This window comes from Sturnira hondurensis, unplaced genomic scaffold (genome assembly GCF_014824575.4).
Source record: "Sturnira hondurensis isolate 20B ecotype Veracruz unplaced genomic scaffold, ASM1482457v3 Scaffold0004338, whole genome shotgun sequence".
In the NCBI taxonomy this organism is placed as follows: domain Eukaryota; kingdom Metazoa; phylum Chordata; class Mammalia; order Chiroptera; family Phyllostomidae; genus Sturnira; species Sturnira hondurensis.
Window position 1 is genome coordinate 4,501,501 of NW_028076969.1, and position 21,592 is coordinate 4,523,092.

Sequence of the window (21,592 nt, forward strand, 5' to 3'; positions counted from 1 at the left end):
ATGGAAATCTGACAACTACAGATATGGAGAAAGCACATCTATCCAGAACTGGCTGGCTCCACACCCACATGGATAAAAATTCAGGAGGGATATCTTAGGCACAAGGAGCCCCAGACCCAAACCAGGCTCCCAGCCCAGGATTCCAGTGCCAGGAAGATAAGTCCCCACAACTTCTGGCTGCAAAAACCAGTGGGGATTGAGTTGGAGGAGGAGGTTGCTGTAGCCCAAAGCAATTTCTTTTTGGGAACCCACACACAAACTCACCTACTCAGACTCGCTCCCTCTTAGGTACAGCACTGGGGTGGCAGCTTGAAAGGCCCCAGTGGTATATAGGGAGAGACCGAAGTGTCTGGCATCAAGGTGAGCAGAGGCCATTGTCCCTCTGCTGAGCCCTCTCCCCACAGAGCCAGTAGGTTGGTGCCATAACTGAGACTCCACCAATGTTGGTAACACTGTGTCACCCACCTTAGAGATCCACAGAGGGTCTACCCCACTCAGCTTATGGGGCCCACCCAAGCTGCTTTTCTGCAAGAATGGCTGGTCTTGGCTCCTAAATCCTATCAAACAAACAATAGCTGGCTTCAGTGAGCCCAAGCAGCAGCCAGATTACAGTCACAGGTTGGCTTGACCTGGGAATCTCCAAGCCCAGCACAAGTAGCAGCTATCTCAGATTGTTTTATAGCTCAGGCAGGGTACCCTGGGCAAAACACAGGTAGGGGCTGACCTTGGCTTGTACCACCCTGGAAACCTCAAGGCCAAGGCATCCAGTGGACAACTATAGACTACTTCAGAGCACCACCACCCTCCCCTTGAACAGCTGATCCTCCAGAAGGCAGAGGTTGGTGGCAAGTGGTCATAGCCAATCCTTACAGTTCACTGGTCTGGGTAAATTGCTCCCACTGACCTGTCAATAGCAAGCAAGGCTCAACTACAAGAGGAGGGGGTACACAGCCCCCACAAAAGGTATACTTTGAGTACCCAGCTTGGGTAACAGGAGAGGCTGTGCCACTAGACCCTACAGGATACCTACTATATTAGAACACACTACCAATACATGGAGTCAAAGAAGGTCTACCTAATACACAGAAATAAACACAAGGAGGCTGCCAAACAAGGAGACAAAGAAACATGGCCCAAATGAAAAGAACAGATCAAAACTCTAGAGAAAGAGCTAAATGAAATAGAGATAAGCAATTTATCAACTGCAGAGCTCAAGACACTGGTTATAAGGTCAAAGAACTTAGGACCTCAGCAGCATAAAAAGGACCCAGTCAGAAACAAAGGGTACACTAATTAAAATAAAGAACAGTTCACAGGGAAACAACAATAGAGTGAATGAAGCTGAGAATCAAATCAATGATTTGGAACATAAGGAAGCAAAACACAACCCATCAGAATAGCAAGAAGAAAAATCAATCCAAAGAAATGAGGACAGTATAAGCAGCCTCTGGGGCAGCTTTAAGAGGTCCAATATTCACAGGGGTGCCATAAGGAGAAGAGAAAGAGCAAGAAATTGGAAATCTATCTGAAAAAAAATAGTGAAAGAAAACTTCCCTAATTTGGTGAAGGAAATAGACATGCAAGTCCAGGAAGCACAGAGAGTCCCAATTATGATGGATGCAACAAAGCCCACTCTAAGACACATCATTATTAAAAGGCCATGTTAAAGATAAAGAGAGATTCTTAAAAGCAAGAGAAAAGAAGTTAGTTACTGGAAAGTTGCCAGATGAGGGGGGAGGGGAAGAATAGGTGAAGAGGCGAGGGGATTAAGTACAAATAGGTAGTTATGGGATAGCCATGGGGATGCAAAGTAAAGTACTTTGGAATTTTACTATTTTGGCTATTCCATTTCCAATGGAAATTGGATAGCCAAAGAACATATACCTATGACCCATACACATGAGCAATGGTAGGGAGACTGCCTAAGGAATTTTGGGCACTGGGTGGAGGGGGACAAAAGGGGATAGATAAATCAGGACAACTGTACTAGCATAATCAATAAAATATAACTTAAGAAAAGTTAAATCAAGGTTGTATAAGAAGCCTTACCAATTTGAGATAACAGTTCAACATTCAGATACCATGATCCAGTGGGTATCTGGCAGCACAGGACTAGTGATTTGGAAACACAGTGAGAACTGATGAAAAAAACTGTAGATTTTTTTCTTAAAAATAAAAACCACTTTAGAATGTTCATATTCTAAAGCATAGAGACACTAGACTGTGCTATTCCAAAGTAGTGATCACCTCATTTATTTTCATTTACCTTAACATTTAGCATAGTTCCTAGCACACAGGAAACTCTCAGTAAAATGTTGCACAGGTGGAAAGAATAGAGATAGGAGCAGAACTGCATGTCTTATTAATGGCAGAGCTTTGACAATAGCCCAGGTTTCCTGACTCTCCACCATACCATAACATAGAGATGACCTCCAAATAGCCATCATAGGATCCCCTAAAGAAATTGTATAGGAAATGAAAATAAAATCACCCGTGGGGATGCTGGTTTCCAGAGGAAGATGGAAGAGAGAATAAGAAGGCAGTAAAGAAAGGTCAGAGTTATGAACAGGGGCTGGGGGTGGGAAATGTAGTGTTGAATCACAGACTCAAAGAAAAATTTTTAAGAAAAGAAGCACATCAAAAGTATCAAATGAGCCCTGGCTGGTGTGGCTCAGTGGATTGAGTGTTGGCCTACAAACCAAAGGGTCAGTGGTTCAATTCCCAGTCTAGGGCATATGCCTATGTTGCAGGCCAGGTCCCCAGCAGGGGGCATGTGTGAGGCAACCACACATTGATATTTCTCTCCTACCCTTTCTCCTTCCCTTTCCCTCTCTCTAAAAATAAATAAAATCTTTTTTTTAAAAAAATCAAATATTTTCTGCTACACTAGTGAGACCCGAGCAGGGAGAGGTAACTTTTACAAGTACAAATTAAGACACTTTCATCTACCTTTCAGAGCATTTTAAGTACAAAAATCACTCATAGTAGTGGTTCAAAAATAATACTGCAATCTTCAGTAAATTTTTCTCTACAAAATACATAACAGAAATAAAGTCACTATAGTAAGTAGTTGAGTTAAATAAAAATATGCACAATAAATGAATTCTGAAGCAAAAAGTAACAACTAAAAAATAATCATTTACATATACTGATAGCAACAAAATGCATTAAATACTAAGGGTCTTACCTTAAATCTCTTGTCCTGCAATACTTTCTTGATGGCAACCAGTTCTCCCGAATCACAAAGTTTGGCTTGATATACCACACCAAATGACCCATTTCCAATCACTTTAGTGTCTGTATAGCTGACTTCTTGTGGCCTGTCTGGACCCTGCCCAGGAGTTGCCACCACTGTGGTCACCTTACTGCCATCCTTGTCCCCTAAAAGAGAAAAAAAAGCATGAAAAAATGAGAAACTGTAAAGAATTAAACAGAAAATTGCTAAAGTATGCATATTAAACTATATTATTTGCCACAAACTACTTTTAAAATGTTTACCTTAGTATATCATAATTACTTTAACTATTTGTTTCAATTTAAGTATTTTTTGAACCAGTCATTCTATAGACCAGGCATCATGCTCTACACATGTGATACATGCTCTACACATGTGGTGTTTAATGGAAACACCTCAACCATGAAGTTGATAATACTGTTCCTATATTACATATAATAGGAAGAAAGTGGACCTAATAGGGTTTTGAATCCTTATCTGTCCAACTCCAAAGGCTCTAGTTATTTCCTCAAGGCTTCCTTATTTTATTTGAAAACCAGTATGTGAGGCTGAAAATGTCTAAATATGCTAACTTTATTCATACCATTCTGACTTCAGGAGAATAAGGTTTTTGCTTCTCCATATATACTACTATTTATTTTTAAGAAAATAGTGGAATACTTCTCAGCGAAAGGTAAGATGGAGAAAAGCAACAGGAAAAGAATGTTAATTTGGGGGTAAGAAATGCAAAGCTTAAAAGAAAAATCAAAAGTATTCTGAACGTATCCTCACTCATAAGTGAGGTCACAGGCTCTGAGGTCTCGGCCCACTCATGGCCCTCTCCTTACCTTTTTTGCCTGCCTTCACTTTGACCCAGGAATAATCCAGAGACTCTGCAATTTAGGCTCAAGAGCCACTTCCTACTTGACTGGGCATGACTCATAATCATGTATTTCTCTGAATTATTAAACTATTCTAAACCATTCTATGCTACCTAGCACCTAATTTTGGAGCTTTAAATTATTTTTTTATTGATTTGAAAATACACAGAGACTCTAACTATAGTGATCTGAAGTAGCAATTAGGACTTGTGCTTCTTCTCTCTCTTCCCTGACAAATCTAAAACCAATTCTCAGTACAATATTACTCCATAGCCTCAGTGAGTACATGACCCACTTTTATTTTATCCTCCACTACTCTATCAATTTTACTTTTGAGATGCTAACTGAATTAATAAATGATGTAATAAAAGAAAATATAATGTAATATTTAACTCTAGGTCCAACTCAAAATTACTAAGTATTCATTTGTACTTGACATATAAAAAGATAAAAAATATATAAGCTAATTTTCCAGTGGTTTGAGTGTTTTTCCTCTACCAAATATAAAATTGTGTGATAACTGAATATTCAAATACTAGTGGTATATTACAACCAGTATTTATGGTCATTTAAGTTCACAGAGGTACTAATATACACAAAAGTCAATAGGTACTATAATGTTATATTATGGCCAGCTATCTGGAACATATATGGCTTCAGTTCCAAGGAGAAATACCCCAACAAGTATGATTTAGTTAGCACAAATCCAACACCACTTGTAGAAAGAATAACTCAAATCTCATCTACACCATCATTTTTACTTACAACCGTATCACGTATGCTTTAAATGTATACAAACCCCAGGATAAGTCAACACATATATAGTTCTCAAAGCTTTCAAATGCTCCCTTGACATCTCACTTCTGAGTAAAATAAATCTTAAACAAACTTGCTAAAAAAACTAGTTTAATCTGAGTTCTAAATCATTGCTCTCCATCCCCCAGAAATAGTCCATATTACTGTTGTTTCTCACCATGTTAACCTTAACTCAATGTTTCAGGTTGACTATAAACTTCACTACAAGTCACTTTCTTCTTCATTTGAAAAATAAACTTGTATTACAGCACTCCTAAAGACTGAACGAAGTCTTTTGAACTTAAACTCTTCATAAAGAGATCTAAAAAAGATCCAGAATGATTAAAATGCAAGGTATTGAACACGTTTTCTTATAATCTAATTGTCCCAAAGAAAAAGCAGGAGTTATCCAAACAGTCTAACTCCTTCCCTAGATAATCCAATTTCAAACCAGTTCAAATCCAAGTTCAAACCAGTTCAGGAGGCAGGGAGGGAGGGTGAGAGAGAGAGAGAGAGAGAGAAAGGAAGGAAAGGGAATAAAAGGAAAAAAAAAATCAAGAACTATGAATTAATAGTTCCAATTAAAACAATTGGAAAGTTTTTTGTACAGTAAAATTTTATAAAATTTTATAAGTTTGACCAAACAAGAGTTGCAAAACTTCAGACCTAATTCACTTATTTTTAATTACCTAACATAAATCATAAATTTTAGCCCTGGCTGATGTAGCTCAGTGGACTGAGTGTGGGCCTGTGAACCAGAGGATCGCGGTTCAATTCCCAGTCAGGGCACATGCCTGGGTTGCAGGCTGGTTCCCTGCAGGCCAACTCCCAGCAGGGGATGCACGACAGGCAACCATACACTGATGTTTCTCTTCCTCTCCTTCCCCTCTAAAGATAAATAAATAAATAAATAAATAAATAAAATCTTTAAAAAAGAAAAAAATCATAAATTTTAGGAGTAACTGTTATACTCCACAATTTTAAGTGAAAACGAAACCTATTTGAGATATAACCAAAACTCACGTTTTTCTACTGTATAAATTATACTTCAATAACAAAAACAGTAGTCACAGCTTTGTACTTGCTCTGATAAAAGAATTTAAGCAATACAAGATTGTGTAATGACTTTCCCCTCTTGCCTCTTCTGAGGTTTCCTTTCTAAAACAAAATTCACATTTCAGAGAAATAATTTCAGAGTCTCAAGAATCAATAAAGAAAGCTATCCATCACAACCCTGGGATTTATCACCTCTTGAACCTCAACTACCATACTTGGGAACAGCTCTCCCAGCATCATGATTTGCATACAAGAAAATGCACAACTGAGATAATTCTGCAAAAATATTAAAAGCAAACTAGAAAGATAAACAGGTCCTGTAGATCACTTAGAGATACTCTTGAGGCCTCTTAATTTGAAACTGACTGAATGTGGACATGGATCAACCCTCTCACCTTCCTGTACACCTAGTAAAACAACTAATTATCTTAGCAGAAATTAAAAGATTTACTCTTGCAAGCAGTTACAGAAATGCTGAGAATGCTTAATGACTATACTCTACTACTATAAAATCCCTAGGTACACTAAGAACAATGACTCTCAGGCTTTCTACCTCAAGCATCCTGGAATTTTTATTCAGAAATCATCAAGCTAATCATTAGACAGCTCCATCAGAGATCTGAAATAGCAGAGCTATAACAAATGCCAAGGTATGACTTGGCATGAGCATTAGTAGCGCATGGGCAATCAGCATCTAGTGTGCCAAGGAAAATCCTGTCATCACTTGGCATTGGAACTTGCTAAGTTCGCAAGAAGGTAACAGCTGTATAAAATTTTACTGTACAAAAAACTTTCCAATTGTTTTATCTACTCTAATATTTATATCACAAATGTAGAGATGAATTATATTTACTATGCAAATGAGGGAAGTGAGATTAAGAGACAGTAACATGTCCAACATCATTAAGCTTCAGCAGAACTTTGCACTTGCCCCATACTGCCTCTGCCATATTTTACAACCTTCCTACTACAGCAGAAAAGACTAACCTCATATATTCTTAACCCCCAAAGCAGATCATGTTTCTGAAAATATGATGTAAAAAGTAATAGAATATTACTTTGTAAAAGGAAGAGAATAAATAAGTCATCTTTTACCGTTTTCAGGCCTCAATTATGCACTTTTTAGTAGCTAGAAAGCTCTTTTTAAAGATATCTGGTGCATTAGATTTTGAAACTTATCCCCCCCAAAAAAAATCCGTATAAAAACCAAAAATTAAAATCAACTGATTCTGTGATATTCAAACATTTAACATTTGCTACCAGAAATGGGATAATTTTGGATCTTAGCAACAGAGCAACATTTTAAGCTCTGCTACCAAGACACCAAAATACTCATGAAAAGCTAAAAATCATTAACAAATCTGCATCATTTCTAAAAGAAGTCACCACGTTGTCAATACTAAACTTCCCAGAATACATAGTATAGTGAGTCTCAAACCAATTATAATAAAATTGGTCTCCAGGAGCAACAGCAGAAGGGCGGGAATAGCTAGGCTCCAGGACCTCTCTCTGGATAGAGGGCTCCTGGGATCTTCTACGTCAGTTAAAATTCACTCAGGTGTTACTAATTCCCTATTATAACTAAAACACAATCAAATTCCCTACTCAGTCACAGCAGGCTTCTCATGAAGCAATAGAAATAGGGCTCACAACAGAACCACCACTTTCTTTTTTTAAAAAAATATTTATTTATTTATTTAAAGATTTTATTCATTTATCTTTAGAGGGGAAGGGGAGAGGGAGAGAAATATCAATGTATGGTTGCCTCTCATGTGTCCCCTGCTGGGAATTGGCCTGCAACACAGGAATGTGCCCTGACTGGGAATTGAACCACGATCCCTTGGTTCGCAGGCCCACACTCAATCCACTGAGCTACACCAGCCAGGGCAGAACCACCATTTTCTACTGAAGTTTGTTAAATACAAAGTACCTTTTTACAAAAGTTTTAGGAATATGGAACACAAAAAGTTAAGTGCAGCCTAGTTTTCAATCTCTCAAACTCAGGTTTGTACCTTGTGGTTTACATTTTTTAAGTCTTCTGAAGTCATTCCTTAAACCAATCCACCCAGAGATGAACAAATATTACAGAATTAATACCCACAGTACAAATCCAAGGTGTGGAGGTGAGCATCCAAAAACCAAAGACCACTTCAAGCATATTTAATTATTTAAGAAGAATCTGACACTTGATATTCTCATTTTATATGAATGATAAATCTCAAAGTTGAACATACTTTAGTGGTTTAATTTAACATTTCTTAAGATTCATGAACCCTGAAAAGGCAACAACTAAAACACTTTTTTAACTGAGAGGCTTTTAGAGATGTTAATAAGCCAAACTATTAATACAAACTGAACCAAGTCCGTAACAACTGTCTATAAAAATCTCCCTTTAACTCCATGTAGAAATAAGAGTGTTTAAAGTCTGTCACAAAAGCCCAGAGAAACCACACATGACCATCTGTGACTACAAGGAAAATCCCATACAAAGTATTTTTATGAGGCTTTTGATCTAACAATAAATAGTAGAGAAAATAGCGCTGCTTATTGTTTCTCTAGCAGAAGTACCAGATAGCTATTTTTACAGACGTGTAACAACAATATTGCAAACACTCTATTGGAAAATATTATATAAATTATTCAAAAGAACCAAGAAAAAAAGCTTAAGATTTTCAGGCATGATTAAGATGTCTGAATGATAAACAGTGACCACTTTCAAATTTTCAGGTTTTTAAATCAAAGTTCAAACAACTCTTTATCCCAAGTAACTGGCTAAGAAGCTTCTATTAAAAGAAGATGTTCTCCCCAAAATAAACAAAGCAGCTTAGAAACATGAAAACAACATACAATTAATACACAAAAGAAATTTAAAAAACCTGAGGTCCCCAGAATCAGTTACACAAATTCTAAAGTAAACTTATTCTTGTCATGAAATAGGGACTCGACTCTATGATGTGGAAGCTCTAGCCAGAGTGCAACTGCTCACACGCCTTGGAGCAAACTATGAAGAAAGGGAATGCTACCCAAGCAACTGAACCAGTCATACCAACCCTAATGATCAATAGCATTATATATTAAAAATTTAGAGCAATTTCTATGTGGGACTTCCAGCCAAGATGGAGGCGCATGTAGATACACTGTGCCTCCTCACACAACCAAAAGAAGGACAACAATTTAAAAACAAAAACCAACCAGAACTGCCAGAAAATCAAACTCTATGTAAGTCCGACAACCAAGGAGTTAAAGAAGACATTCTTCCAGACCTGTAAGAGGGGCGGAAATGGGCAGCTCAGGGCCAAGTGGCTGCTGGTGGACTAGGGCGTGCAAGGTGGTCGCTGGCGGACCAGGCGAGGCAGCAGATTGTAGAACAGGGCACTGTGAGCAAGGCAGCAGCTGGTAGAGTGGCAGCCCCACATTCATGCGCAGATAAACCAGGTGAAACTGGAAAGCGGGACAGACAGCACAACCTGGGTCCCATTGCAGGGAAATAAAGCCTCAACCCTATGATTGAAAATATCTGTGGGGGTTGAGGCGACACCAGGAGATGCTCCCAGCCTCACAGGAGAGTTCACTAGAGAGACCCATAGGGTCCTAGAACGTACACAAACCTACCCACCCAGGAATCAGCACCAGAAGGGCCCAATTTGCTTGTGGGAAGCAGGGGAAGTGACTGAAATCTGGCAGAAAGTGGAGCAGGTGCCACTGTTCCCTCTCAGACTCCTTCCCTACATACAGCATCACAACACAGTGACATGAGTTACCCCACCCTGGTGAATACCTAAGGCTCTGCTCCTCATTACCTATCATGGGTGTCAAAATTTTTTAAAAAAATGCCCAAATGAAATAACAGATCAAAGCTCCAAAAAAAAAAAAAAAAAAAACCTAAATGACGAAGAGGTAGCCAACCTATCAGATGCACAGTTCAAAACATTGGTAATCAAGATTCTCACAGAATTGGTTGAATTTGGTCGCAAATTAGATTTAAAAAAGTGAAGGCTACACTAAGTGAAATAAAAGAAAATGTACAGGGAACCAACAGTGATGGGAAGGAAACTGGAACTCAAATCAGTGATTTGGAGCAGAAGGAAGAAAGAAACATCCAATCAGAAAACAATGAGGAAACAAGAATTCAAAAAAATGAGGAGAGGCTTAGGAACCTCCAGGACATCTTTAAACATTCCAACATCTGAATTACAGGGGTACCAGAAGGGAAAGAGGAAGAGCAACAAGTGGAAAACTTATTTGAACAAATAATAAAGGCCAACTTCTCCAATCTGGCAAAGGAAACAGACTTCCAGGAAATCCAGGAAGCTCACAGAGTCCTAAAGAAGTTAGACCCAAGGAGGAACACACCAAGGCACATCATAATTACAATACTCAAGATTAAAATTAAGGAGAGAATCCTAGAAGCAGCAAGAGATAAGGAGAAAGTCACCTACAAAGGAGTTCGCATAAGATTGTCAGCTGATTTCTCAAAAGAGACCTGACAGGCAAGAAGGGGCTGGAAAGATGTATTCCCAGTTAAGAAAGGCAAGGGCCTACATCCAAGATTGCTCCATCCAGCAAAGCTTTCATTTAGAATGAAAGGGCAGATAAAGTGCTTCTTGGATAAGGTCAAGGTAAAGGAGTTCATCATCACCAAGCCCTTATTATATGAAATGTTAAAGGGGCTTATCTAAAAAAAAAGAAGATTAAAAATATGTACAGTAAAATGACAGCAAACTCACAATTACTAAGAACCACACTTAAAACAAAAACAAAAAACAAAAAACAAAAACAAAGTAAGCAAACAACTACAACAGGAACAGAACCACAGAAATGGAGATCACATGGAGGGTTAGCAACAGAGGAGTGGGAGGGGGAGAGGGGGGAAAATGTACAGAGAATAAGTAGCATAGATGGTAGGTAGAAAATAGACAGGGGTGGGTAAGAATAATATGGGAAATGTAGAGGCCAAAGAACTTACATGTATGACTCATGGACATGAACTAAAGTGGGGGAGTGTGGGTAGGAGAGGGTGTGCAGGGTGGAGGGGAGTGAAGGGGGGCGAATGGGACAATTATTAGCATGATCAATAAAATATATTTAAATAGTTTAAAAATTTCCATGTAACTTTGATGTAATAAAAATCTCTCTAGCAAGACCTTTTCCCCCTAGACAACATTCACCTCCGTACGATTCTATCTAAATGACTGGGAAAAATAAAACAAGAGTTACTAAATTTTCTTTGGGAATAGGAAGAGTAAACAAAAGGAGAGGCAGGGAAAAGAAATGAACAGATGTCATACACAGGCTGGCTTTCCGAGATGTTTCCGGTATATCACTTCTAGAAATAGGAAAAGAGAGTGGCAGAGAATAAAGATAAAACAGAAAAGATTCCAGAGTACTTGGCAACACAAAAATACCACATCTTCAATCACAAGAAGATACCATGCCAAAGAAATAACAAGTATCAATTCTAAAGAACTATAAAATCCTCAAAAAAAATTCAGCCAAGTTTTTGTCCTAAGAGAGGCATAATGGTGTAATATGGACTCTGAAGTCATACCAAGGTCTGAATCACATATTCTACCACTTAATATATATAAAGCAGAGACAGCTGCTACCACAGAGGGACATTGTGATGAGTAAGTAAGAGATTAAGCAAGTTTTTTAAAAGTGTATACCACACATTTGGTGGGTGCTCAACAAGAAAAAAATAAATTCTTCTGCTCTGCTATGCTCTTTTAACATGCCCTATTACAGTGCTTATCTCGTGTTTTTAAATTATTAAGAGTCTCAGCTCTCACCTGACTTAAAAGGTCTTAGGAAAGCCAGACATCATCTGAATCATTTACGTGCTTATTAGTACAGGGTTCAGCACAATGCAGGTGGCTCAGCAAATGTTTACTATTCAGTTTATATAAGAATCACTCAAGCAGAACTGTTAGTATTTGGGAGCTGACTACTGCATGCTACACATTAAACAACGGTTTTGCTTCTTCTCATGCTTACATTGATCAAATACAAATCTCTAAGAATAAGGTATATAGAAAGGTTTACAAGTAGTAAAACAGAATAGAAGACTTACTGAAAATAAGGCAACAACAAGCAGCCAAAGCCAAGTTGCCATGTAGATTTACTGGTAGGAGAATTATTCCGTTTTATAACCCTGTTTCAAAAATTTCTGGTTTCTTTAGAGCATCAATATGCAGCAATGGATAAAAAGTGAGAAACGAATACCTCGAGGTCTGAGGTTCAATTTATACCAATATATGTGTTGAGTATATTCCTTAAGTACTGTTTACAGTATGCAAGCACTACTCACAGGAGACATAAGAATAAGCTGGGAGAGTTTAATAAAAATGATGATTCTGGAAATTTGCTGCTAGAGAGACTCAAAAGGATGCAGTGGGGCTCAGGAAACTGCATTTTTAATAAGCACCACCAAATGATTCTTAATGCAGTTCCAGCTACCATATTTAAGAAAACCCAGAACACAACTAAATCCTTACAATAATCTTGTGACTTACTCAGGTTAATCATTTAACAAGTGAGAGAAACAGGTGTTCAAAAAGGTAAACCCTTCAATAAAGTATACCCACAGGATTCAGAGGCATCTATTACCTCTAAAACCTGTGTCCTACTACATTACTTTGCTTAAGATCATGCCATAAAAATAACATACAGGGATTGGGGTCCTAAAATCAACTTTGTTTTCCGCAAAACTGAAAACTTCAAATATTTAACAAAAGGTTCTGATGCAAGTATCTATTAGATACCCAACTCTTTACTTTGAAATACCCATACTCCTTTTGAACTAGTTTTAACTGACTCATTTTTTATCTTCTCTTAAACCCCAAATTCTACTTTAAACCAAAAACCAGAATAAACCATCCTAATTTCCAAAAGCCTGACCTTATGTATTATTTTACTTACAAACCATGAACTGAAATCAAGCATATTTTCCTTTTTTCTAACACCAGTGACCTGGAATATAATCAATCAAGCCCAAAATGAATAAATGTTTCTCTTGGTCTTCAGCCCTCACTTGAAATAATAAGATGTATTTTAGAAACAGGATTGTTTCCCATGAAATTCTAAAAGGCTGACAGTAAGCAAGCATGTAAACAGCTTCAGGAATTTACATTGCAATGTTTAAGTCTTAAACATGTTTATCTGCTTGATTTATTGACATAAATTTGGGGTGAAAGGAGAGTAACATTACATTGAAATTTTTCTTAATGAGAAGTTTACCATATTACCAAATAAACAGTACACTATACACGGATGGAAAAAGTAAATGGTAAACTTAGACTAAGGAAACAAATATTAGTTTTAAAAACACAATAATTCATTGATCCAGTGGTCATACTCTTGTCAACTTCAATCTTGAGTACTATGAATCCAAAAGAAAGCCCTTACAAAGCTGATGTATTTTATTCCAGTCTTGAATGAGCATAATATTACAACCAATGCTCTACAAAATTCTTCTAATGGATTAGGTCTGTTTGGTATGCCTTCTGACAACCCAAATCCCTGCAATGTAACAGCTCACTCAGTCTTTCCCCTGAATTATGCACCAAAGTTATCCCTACCCCAAAATGCAAGCTGCTCTTCCTACAGTACAACATATAAACTTACATACATCTTTACAGTCATTTTAAAGTGGTGGTTATAAACCTAAAATGTTCTGTTAAATTCCAACAAGAGTAGAGGAAAAGAACAGGATGGGATTTGTTTTCTTTCAAAGGATTTGCTCACTCTAGGTGGACCCCATTGCTTTACCAATTACAATTTAACAATAGGGATGCAAAGGAGGTGCTATAACAAACCATAAATTCCTAACAGGGCAGGTCATGGTGCACACTCATACCCCAGGCCTATAACTTCTTTAGTGAAAGGTTTTCAGGCCTGTCTTTGCTCTTCTACATCTATTTTTTTAGTGTATTTTATTGATTATGCTATTATAGTTGTCCCAATTATTGTCTTCTCTTTATAACCCCTCCGCCCTGTAGCCCCCCACCCTCCAAGCATCCCCCCCTAGTTTATGTCCATGGGTTGTACACATAAGTTCTTTGGATTCCCTATTTCCTGTACTGTTCTTAACCTCATCATGTATTTTACGCCCACCAATTATGCCTCTTATTCCCTGTACCTTCTCTCACATTCTCCGCCTCCCACTCCCCACTGATAACCATCCACATGATCTCTATATCTCTGATTGTTCCTGTTGTACTTGTTCACTTATTTTGTTTTTTAGGTTCAGTTGATAGTTACAAGTTTGTCGTCATTTCATTGTTCATATTTTTTACCTTCTATTTCTCAAATAAGTCCCTTTAACATATTATATAATAAAGGCTTGGTGATGATGAACTCCTTTAACTTGACCTTGTCTGGGAAGCACTTTATTTGCCCTTCCATTCTAAATGATAGCTTTGCTGGAGAGAGTAATCTTGGATGTAGGTCCTTGCCTTTCATGACTTGGAATACTTCTTTCCAGTCCCTTCTTGCCTGTAAGGTCTCTTTTGAGAAATCAGTTCATAGTGTTATGGGAACTCCTTTGTAGGTAACTCTCTCCTTCCCTCTTGCTGCTTTTAAGATTCTCTCCTTATCTTTAATCTTGGGTAACTTAATGATGATGTGCCTCTGTGTGTTCCTCCTTGGGTCCAATTTCTTTGGGACTCTCTGGGCTTCCTGGAAGTCTATTTCCTTTGCCCTATTGGGGAAGCTTTTCTTCATTATTTTTTCAAATAAGTTTTCAACCTCTTGCTCTTCCTCTTCTTCTGACACCCCTAGGATTTGGATGTTAGAGCATTTAAAGTTGTCCCAGCCCTGGCTGGTGTAGCTCAGTGGATTGAGCTCGGGCCTGCGAACCACACGATCGAGGTTCGATTCCCAGTCAGGGCACATGCCTGGGTTGCAGGCCAGTTCCCAGCAGGAGACTCACAAGAGGCAACCATACACTGATATTTCTCTCCCTCTCTCCTTCCCTTCCCCTCTAAAGATAAATAAATAAAATCTTAAAAAAAATAAATAAAGTTGTCCCAGAGGTTCCTAAGCCTTTCTCCATTTTTTTGGAATTCCTGTTTCTTCGTCATGGTCTGGTTGAATGTTTATTTCTTCCTTCTGGTCTAAACCATTGATTTGAGTTCTGGTTTCCTTGCCTTCACTGTTGGTTCCCTGTGCAATTTTCCTTTATTTCACTTTCATAGCCTTCACTCTTTCCTCTATTTTGTGATCATACTCACCCAATTTTGTAAGCATCCTGATTACCAGTGTTTTGAACCCTGTATCTAATAAGCTGTCTGTCTCCTTGTCGCTTAGTTCTTTTTCTGGAGTTTTGATCTGTTCTTTCATTTGGGCCATATTTCTTTTTCTTAGTGGCCCTGTTATGTTGAAAGAGGATGGAGCAACTCAGGTTGCTGTGCTGTGGCGCTGTCTGTGGGGGAGGGGTCAGAGAGGGAACAATACTGCCTGCCCTTTCTACTCTAGCACCACTTCCCAACAAACTCTCCTATGAGACTGGGAGTTTCTCCCGCCATGACAACACCCACAGTACTCTACTGCTACAGGTTTGGAGTCTTTAGTTTCCTATTCAGCCAGCCTCACCTCCCGGAGGTGGCCCACTACCTTGCCACAGGTCCTCTCTGCTTAGATGCTCATCTCTGCTCCTCCTACTGAATGAATGTTTCTTTAAGTTCTTGCTTGTTGGGAGTTCCACGTAGTTTGATTTTTCTGGCACTTCTGGCTGTTTATTGTTTTTAAACTGGTTATTGTCCTTCTTTTGGCTGTGCGAGGAAGTGAAGCATTTCTACTACACCTCCATCTTGGTCAGAACTAAAGATCTGTTCCTTTTTTTTTTGAGACTTTATTTATTTATCTTTAGAGGGAAAAGGAAGGAGAGAGGGAGAGAACTATCAATGTATGGTTGCCTCTCGTGCGCCCCACCCTGGAAACTGGCCTGCAACCCAGGCATGTGCCCTGACTGGGAATTGAACCGCAGTTATTTGGTTCGCAGGCCCACGCTCAATTAACAGAGCTACACCAGCCAGGGCTAGATCTGTTCTCGTGTATCTATGTTAACACACCTTTGAAATGTCAGAAGGAATACCTCTAGAAGATATAACCACCCTCAAGAGAGCATATAATTTTAACTATCCTATAATCCAAAATCTGCTTTGTATTCTCTCCCCTTACATTTTCTCCTTAATTTCAAGTGCATAAAAGAAACTGAAATTTTGTTATTATCTGGAGCATTTGAGATCTTGCTTCCTGGCTACCGTCATCAGTTTGGGCCCAAATAAACTCTTATAAAACTTCTTTACAGCCAATCCATGAGGGCAACAGTCATATTTATCACATAAAATGGGCCTATGTGACTATGCACATAGCAGGATAGAAAATATAGAGTAGGGCAAAAGCACTTTTACTGTTAGGGCATGCAAAAACAGTTTATTCTTATATTATTATTTATTAATTATTGTATTATTTTCCATGCAAACAACTGAAAACCTGCTTTTGCTCCACACTGTATTCATTCATTTTAAGTGAACAAATTCCTAATTATTCTACTATACTTTGAAAACTGCTAAAGGTCTGAAAGTCACTAAAATACTTCAAACTCCTAAGATGACAAAGGACACCAAAATCACTTCTCAAAATGGTTAAGTAACACAACAGACTGAGGAGAAAATGCAAAGACAAAACTAAAAGACTGACAAATGGACCCAGGGTCAACCTCATCACCATCACCCATCATCATCACAAGTAACATATTTGTGGATCACCTAATAACTTATAAACATGTTTAAATATAGGAAACAGTGCTGTGAGGGAGGTAGAACCAGGGAGAGAACTACCGCTCAAGAGGTAAATAAATGCTCAAGGTCAGTAATAATGAAAACTACCACCCAGGTCACCCAATTCCCAAGTTTATTATACTTTCCAATGACTATAAAAATGTAAGTGAGGCCCTGGCTGGTGTAGCTCAGTGGATTGAACTCAGGCCTGCAATCCAAACAACCGCAGTTCGATTCCCAGTCAGGGCACACACCTGGGTTGTAGGCCAGTTCCCAGCAGGGGACGCATGAGAGGCAACCATACATTGATAGTTCTCTCCCTCTCTCCTTCCCTTCCCCTCTAAAGATAAATAAATAAAATCTTTTAAAAAGTAAGTGAATCAAGCCATTCATTTTTATTCCAAAATAATCCATAAAAATAACAGTATAATACAACCACACATTTTAATAAGTGTCCTGAAATCTTTCTTTTAACCCTCAGCTGAGGACATTTTTTTCAATGTTTTCAGAGAGAGAGGAGGGGGGCAAGAAAGAAAAACATTGATATTAGTGAGAAACATCCAATGATTGCCTCCAGTATGCACCCCAACTGGGGATCAAACCCACAACCTAGGTATGTGCCCTCTGCAACCACGTGGCATGGGGTCTGGCTGCTCATCACCATTACATGCATAACGTGCAGACTTTGGGGGAAGGAAATAGGTTTTTATTAACAGGACTGCCAATTTGAGGGGGCAGGGAGCATTCCTGTTCTGAGCTGACCTCTCCTGCAAAGCAGAGAACACCAGCCACCACAGCAAGATTAAAGTCCAAATCCATGTCCAGAAGTTCCCCATTATTGCTTATCGGTAGCCCAAGGTTGTTACTCAAACCAGCCTGTCTCTACAGATCAAGGCTCTCTCTCTGGTTTCAGAGTCGCCATCTCCTAACCGCAGCTTGCTCTCTCTTGGGGTCTGGGTTGTGCTTCCAGATCACTCCAGAAAGTCTTGCAGAAGAAACTCCATCTGCAAGAAACTTCCCAGCTCATTCCTCTATGTGCTGCTCTCAGAGCAAAGAATGGAAGCAGCCCAGGACCCATGTGCCAGGCTACCCTGGGTCATAGCATCCCAAGAGGTGGAGCCTGGCACACCCTTGCATGCATTCTAGTGTGGGACCCTGCCTCTGGCAATGGGAGCTGGCTTCCCAGAGAGCCAGGCCTAAGCCCCGAGTGATTCTGGCATCTGCCACTCCTGCTGGGGAGGGGTAAAGCTTGAGAGCCCAAGAAGCCAAAAGGCCAAGTAGTCAAGAGGCCAAGAGACCAACCTTCTGCCCACATTCTGTTTAAAAGTCTTCTCCTAGAATCCCATGCACCCTGGAAGCCAGTGGGAGTGTCCAGCCTTCCAACCCGTGAGGGCCAGTGTTGGCTGTTGCCCATTGCCCCTCTTCCGGCCCTCACCTCTGTAAGGGGGCAAGGTCTCCAGTCCCACATGCTCTGTACAAGTTTCCTTCTGCCAAGTCAGGAGCTGCCCAGCTCCTTCTGGCAATTTTCCTCCTCCTAAGGGCCTTCCCTTCACAGGGGGGGCAAAGTGCTTCTGATCTTCCGTTCCGCCTTGGGGTTTTCTTCCTGCCGTGCCTTCCCCAGGATTTTGGTGTGACTACTCTGTTACACCCTGACCAGGAATGTAACCCTCAAACTTTTGCTGTATGGGATGACACTCCAACCAAGTGAGCCACCTGGCCAGGGCCTCAAACCCTTTAATATAAAGGCAAAAATACCTTTTAATATAAACTACTTTATTCACCCTAAAATATAAGGCTACCAGAGTGACATATCATCTAAAATGAATAAAAGGAAAGCAAGAATTTCCCTTAGGAAAATCAAATCAGGGAACAGACAGCAAACATTCAAGCACTTGAACAGATTTTTCAGCATACAAAGTAATTATCCACCGGTTCACCAGAGCTGCTACTTTTGCAGTAATAGAAGGAACACTGCCCTTGCTTTTATTTTTTTACTTTTATTTTTGGGATTGGTTTATTCTAAATAAGAAACATTGGGGACTGAAAATGCAGGGCAGTGGGATTTTTCTAATCCATTAAAAAAAGGAATATGAAATCTAAATTGCTACATCACACAATTTTAGGAATCTCCTGTTGATCTGGCTAAACTACAATATTTTACTCTTTGTAAGTTTAAAGATAACAAGAGTATATTTGCTTATTATAATAATAAAATTTACTTTTAAAAACTACCCCTAATGTATACAATATTTGGGTGGCAGTTATGACAGGGTAACTCAAGAGTTAAAGATTTCAGCTTCAGTCATAGTTGATAGGCTTAAATGATTAATGCACGTGGAAAGCTGTTATTCCAGAAACTGGAATGCATGATCTAGTGACTCCAGGGGCACAAATGCAACCTTTGCACCCCAGGGGGTCTGCAAGCCGAAGTGTTCCAGGGAGGGAACTCTGCCACAGATATAGAATTGTTGATCAACAAATAAAGAAGTACTAGGAAAACTGCTACCAAACTGTAACTCTTATCTGGTTACCATTTGTCCAAATCCCTTCTCGATCATTTCTTTTCCTTATAAAAAGGTCAGCTTGAGATGAGATGTTAAGATGGTTTTCAGGGTATATAAACCACCATTTTCTCAGGTCTCCGGCATCTAAATAAAGTGCCCACGAAGATTCAAACCTTTTACTTACTGATTCTGGTAGTGACGGGCAGCATGAATGCCAACTTTTCTGGTTTCAGTTGCTATCCCACATCACAAAACACACACACACACACACACACCTCTGAAATGTGTACATATATAAATACCAAGGTAGCAATCTAGCTTCCCAAGATACCCAGCACTAGTTACTGACTAACACAGGGATATCTAATCCAGTACAATTTCTCATCATTCCCTTCCCTCTCCCCCAACAGGAGTCACATTGCTCTATCTGCTCCTTATCTCTCAGATTAAATCATTTTATCAATCAAGTACTGGTATTTAGGAGTACTATTCCTGCAATATTATTCTTTTCTATTATTTTTCACTGTAAATATGTAGATATCTGAGTTATTATGGCTGAGTTAGGCTTTTATAAAACAGCTTGGAAACCTAACCATTTTTATTTTACACATTTACAAAACTTTCAATGGAAAATATGTCTTAAGTTCCAAAGCTACTGATAAACTTTTCTGAATACAATCCATTTATAGGCTAAGACTTTTCTGCATAATCTGGAGAGGAAATTAAACTAAAATATTACAGATTAACTTCTAAAACTGTGAAAATGGAAACGAGATAGAATTTCTCATAACCTGTTTAAGAGTTTTAACAAGGATCTAACTGTGAAGAACAAAACAGCTGGATAAGAAGAGTTCTGTCATTAATCCCATTTTTGCAAGGCACACCACACATGTTCAAATAGGGATTAATTTTTATTTTACATTTACAACTACTGAAGTAATGATGATATGTTCACAGTTAATAAGGAAAATGCCTAAATGAAAAATATATATTCTTTCAAGTGATTTGAATTACTCAGAATCAAGTCTAAATTGATTTTTATGTTTGCCCCTCTCTTCCTCCCTCTAAATAATGGCTTAACAGTCCCGAGCACTCTCCAAGCAAAAACAGTTTTTAGAGATCCTAGCAAAGCCATTCAAATAGGCCAAATCCCAGGCCCATCTCTCCACAGAGGAACAGTACTGACAGACCAACTGGGTCAATTCACAAAGCAGAGTCCACTTAGTATTTCTCCCCACAAAGCTCTGTGAAAAGAGATGCTAACTGGACTCTGTTAAATAAAGGCCACTGGAATGACAGTCCTACACTCACAGTGGGACTATAATAAGACATGGTTCCAACTGCTACTGCTTAAGACCTATGGCTGATCTTCTTGCTAGTGAATCACAGATGAGAACTCGGGGTGGGACACCAATGCCAGGGCAGAGCCCTTCCCACACCAAAGACTCACTACTCACAGTGCCGACTCACTACTCACAGTGCCAAACGACTACAGGACTTAGTAGTCTGAGTCAGAAGAAAGGAAGTACTTTCTTCTGATAAAGAATTTTCATCCTTGGAAAACACCTACATGTCAAACTTGGCCCTCTGCAGATGGTCTTTATCATTTCCTACTCATTTCCTTTTTGACCTAATNTGAGTCACAGATGAGAACTCGGGGTGGGACACCAATGCCAGGGCATAGCCCTTCCCACACCAAAGACTCACTACTCACAGTGCCGACTCACTACTCACAGTGCCAAACGACTACAGGACTTAGTAGTCTGAGTCAGAAGAAAGGAAGTACTTTCTTCTGATAAAGAATTTTCATCCTTGGAAAACACCTACATGTCAAACTTGGCCCTCTGCAGATGGTCTTTATCATTTCCTACTCATTTCCTTTTTGACCTAATGAATAAATCAGGACAGGAACAGCACATCTGCTAAGTGAATGGTAGCCAAATTTCTTTTTATATCATTATCTCCACAATCTGCAGAAACATTGAAAAACATATATTCTTTTTTAAAAGGAAATCAGTGGAAAAGAGAGTGCCATTTATTTCCTCTTTATTAGTATTTTTTTCTTTTGGTTTTTCTGTTTTTCTTTTTTTTCTTTTAGTGAATGCCATTTGAAATGGGAGGGGAGGATCAATCCTATACTCAGAGGATCAATCCTATACTTTAATAAATCATCTCTGTATGGCTTTATTAAAATACTAGGTCTCACATGTGTTTACACTACATACATTCTTTCTACTTTGTATTCTCTCATATAAATGTCACACAGTAAGCTTAGTGATAGAAAATTCTCAAACATGTTGAGAATAGAAAAGAAAAAAAGATAACAGTACAATTTTTGGTTCAAATACCTTGTCATTAATT

General features: G+C 38.9%; 1 protein-coding gene across 4 annotated transcripts in view; it reads right to left on the reverse strand.

The window, feature by feature from the left end:
* Positions 1-21,592, reverse strand: part of GSK3B (glycogen synthase kinase 3 beta) — a 219,960-nt gene that overhangs the window by 142,258 nt on the left and 56,110 nt on the right. For all 4 annotated transcript variants that reach the window (XM_037045581.1, XM_037045580.1, XM_037045579.1 and 1 more), the window contains one exon: positions 3,188-3,381. In XM_037045581.1, the coding sequence (XP_036901476.1) occupies positions 3,188-3,381 (194 nt within the window). The remainder of the gene's footprint in view (positions 1-3,187; positions 3,382-21,592) is intronic.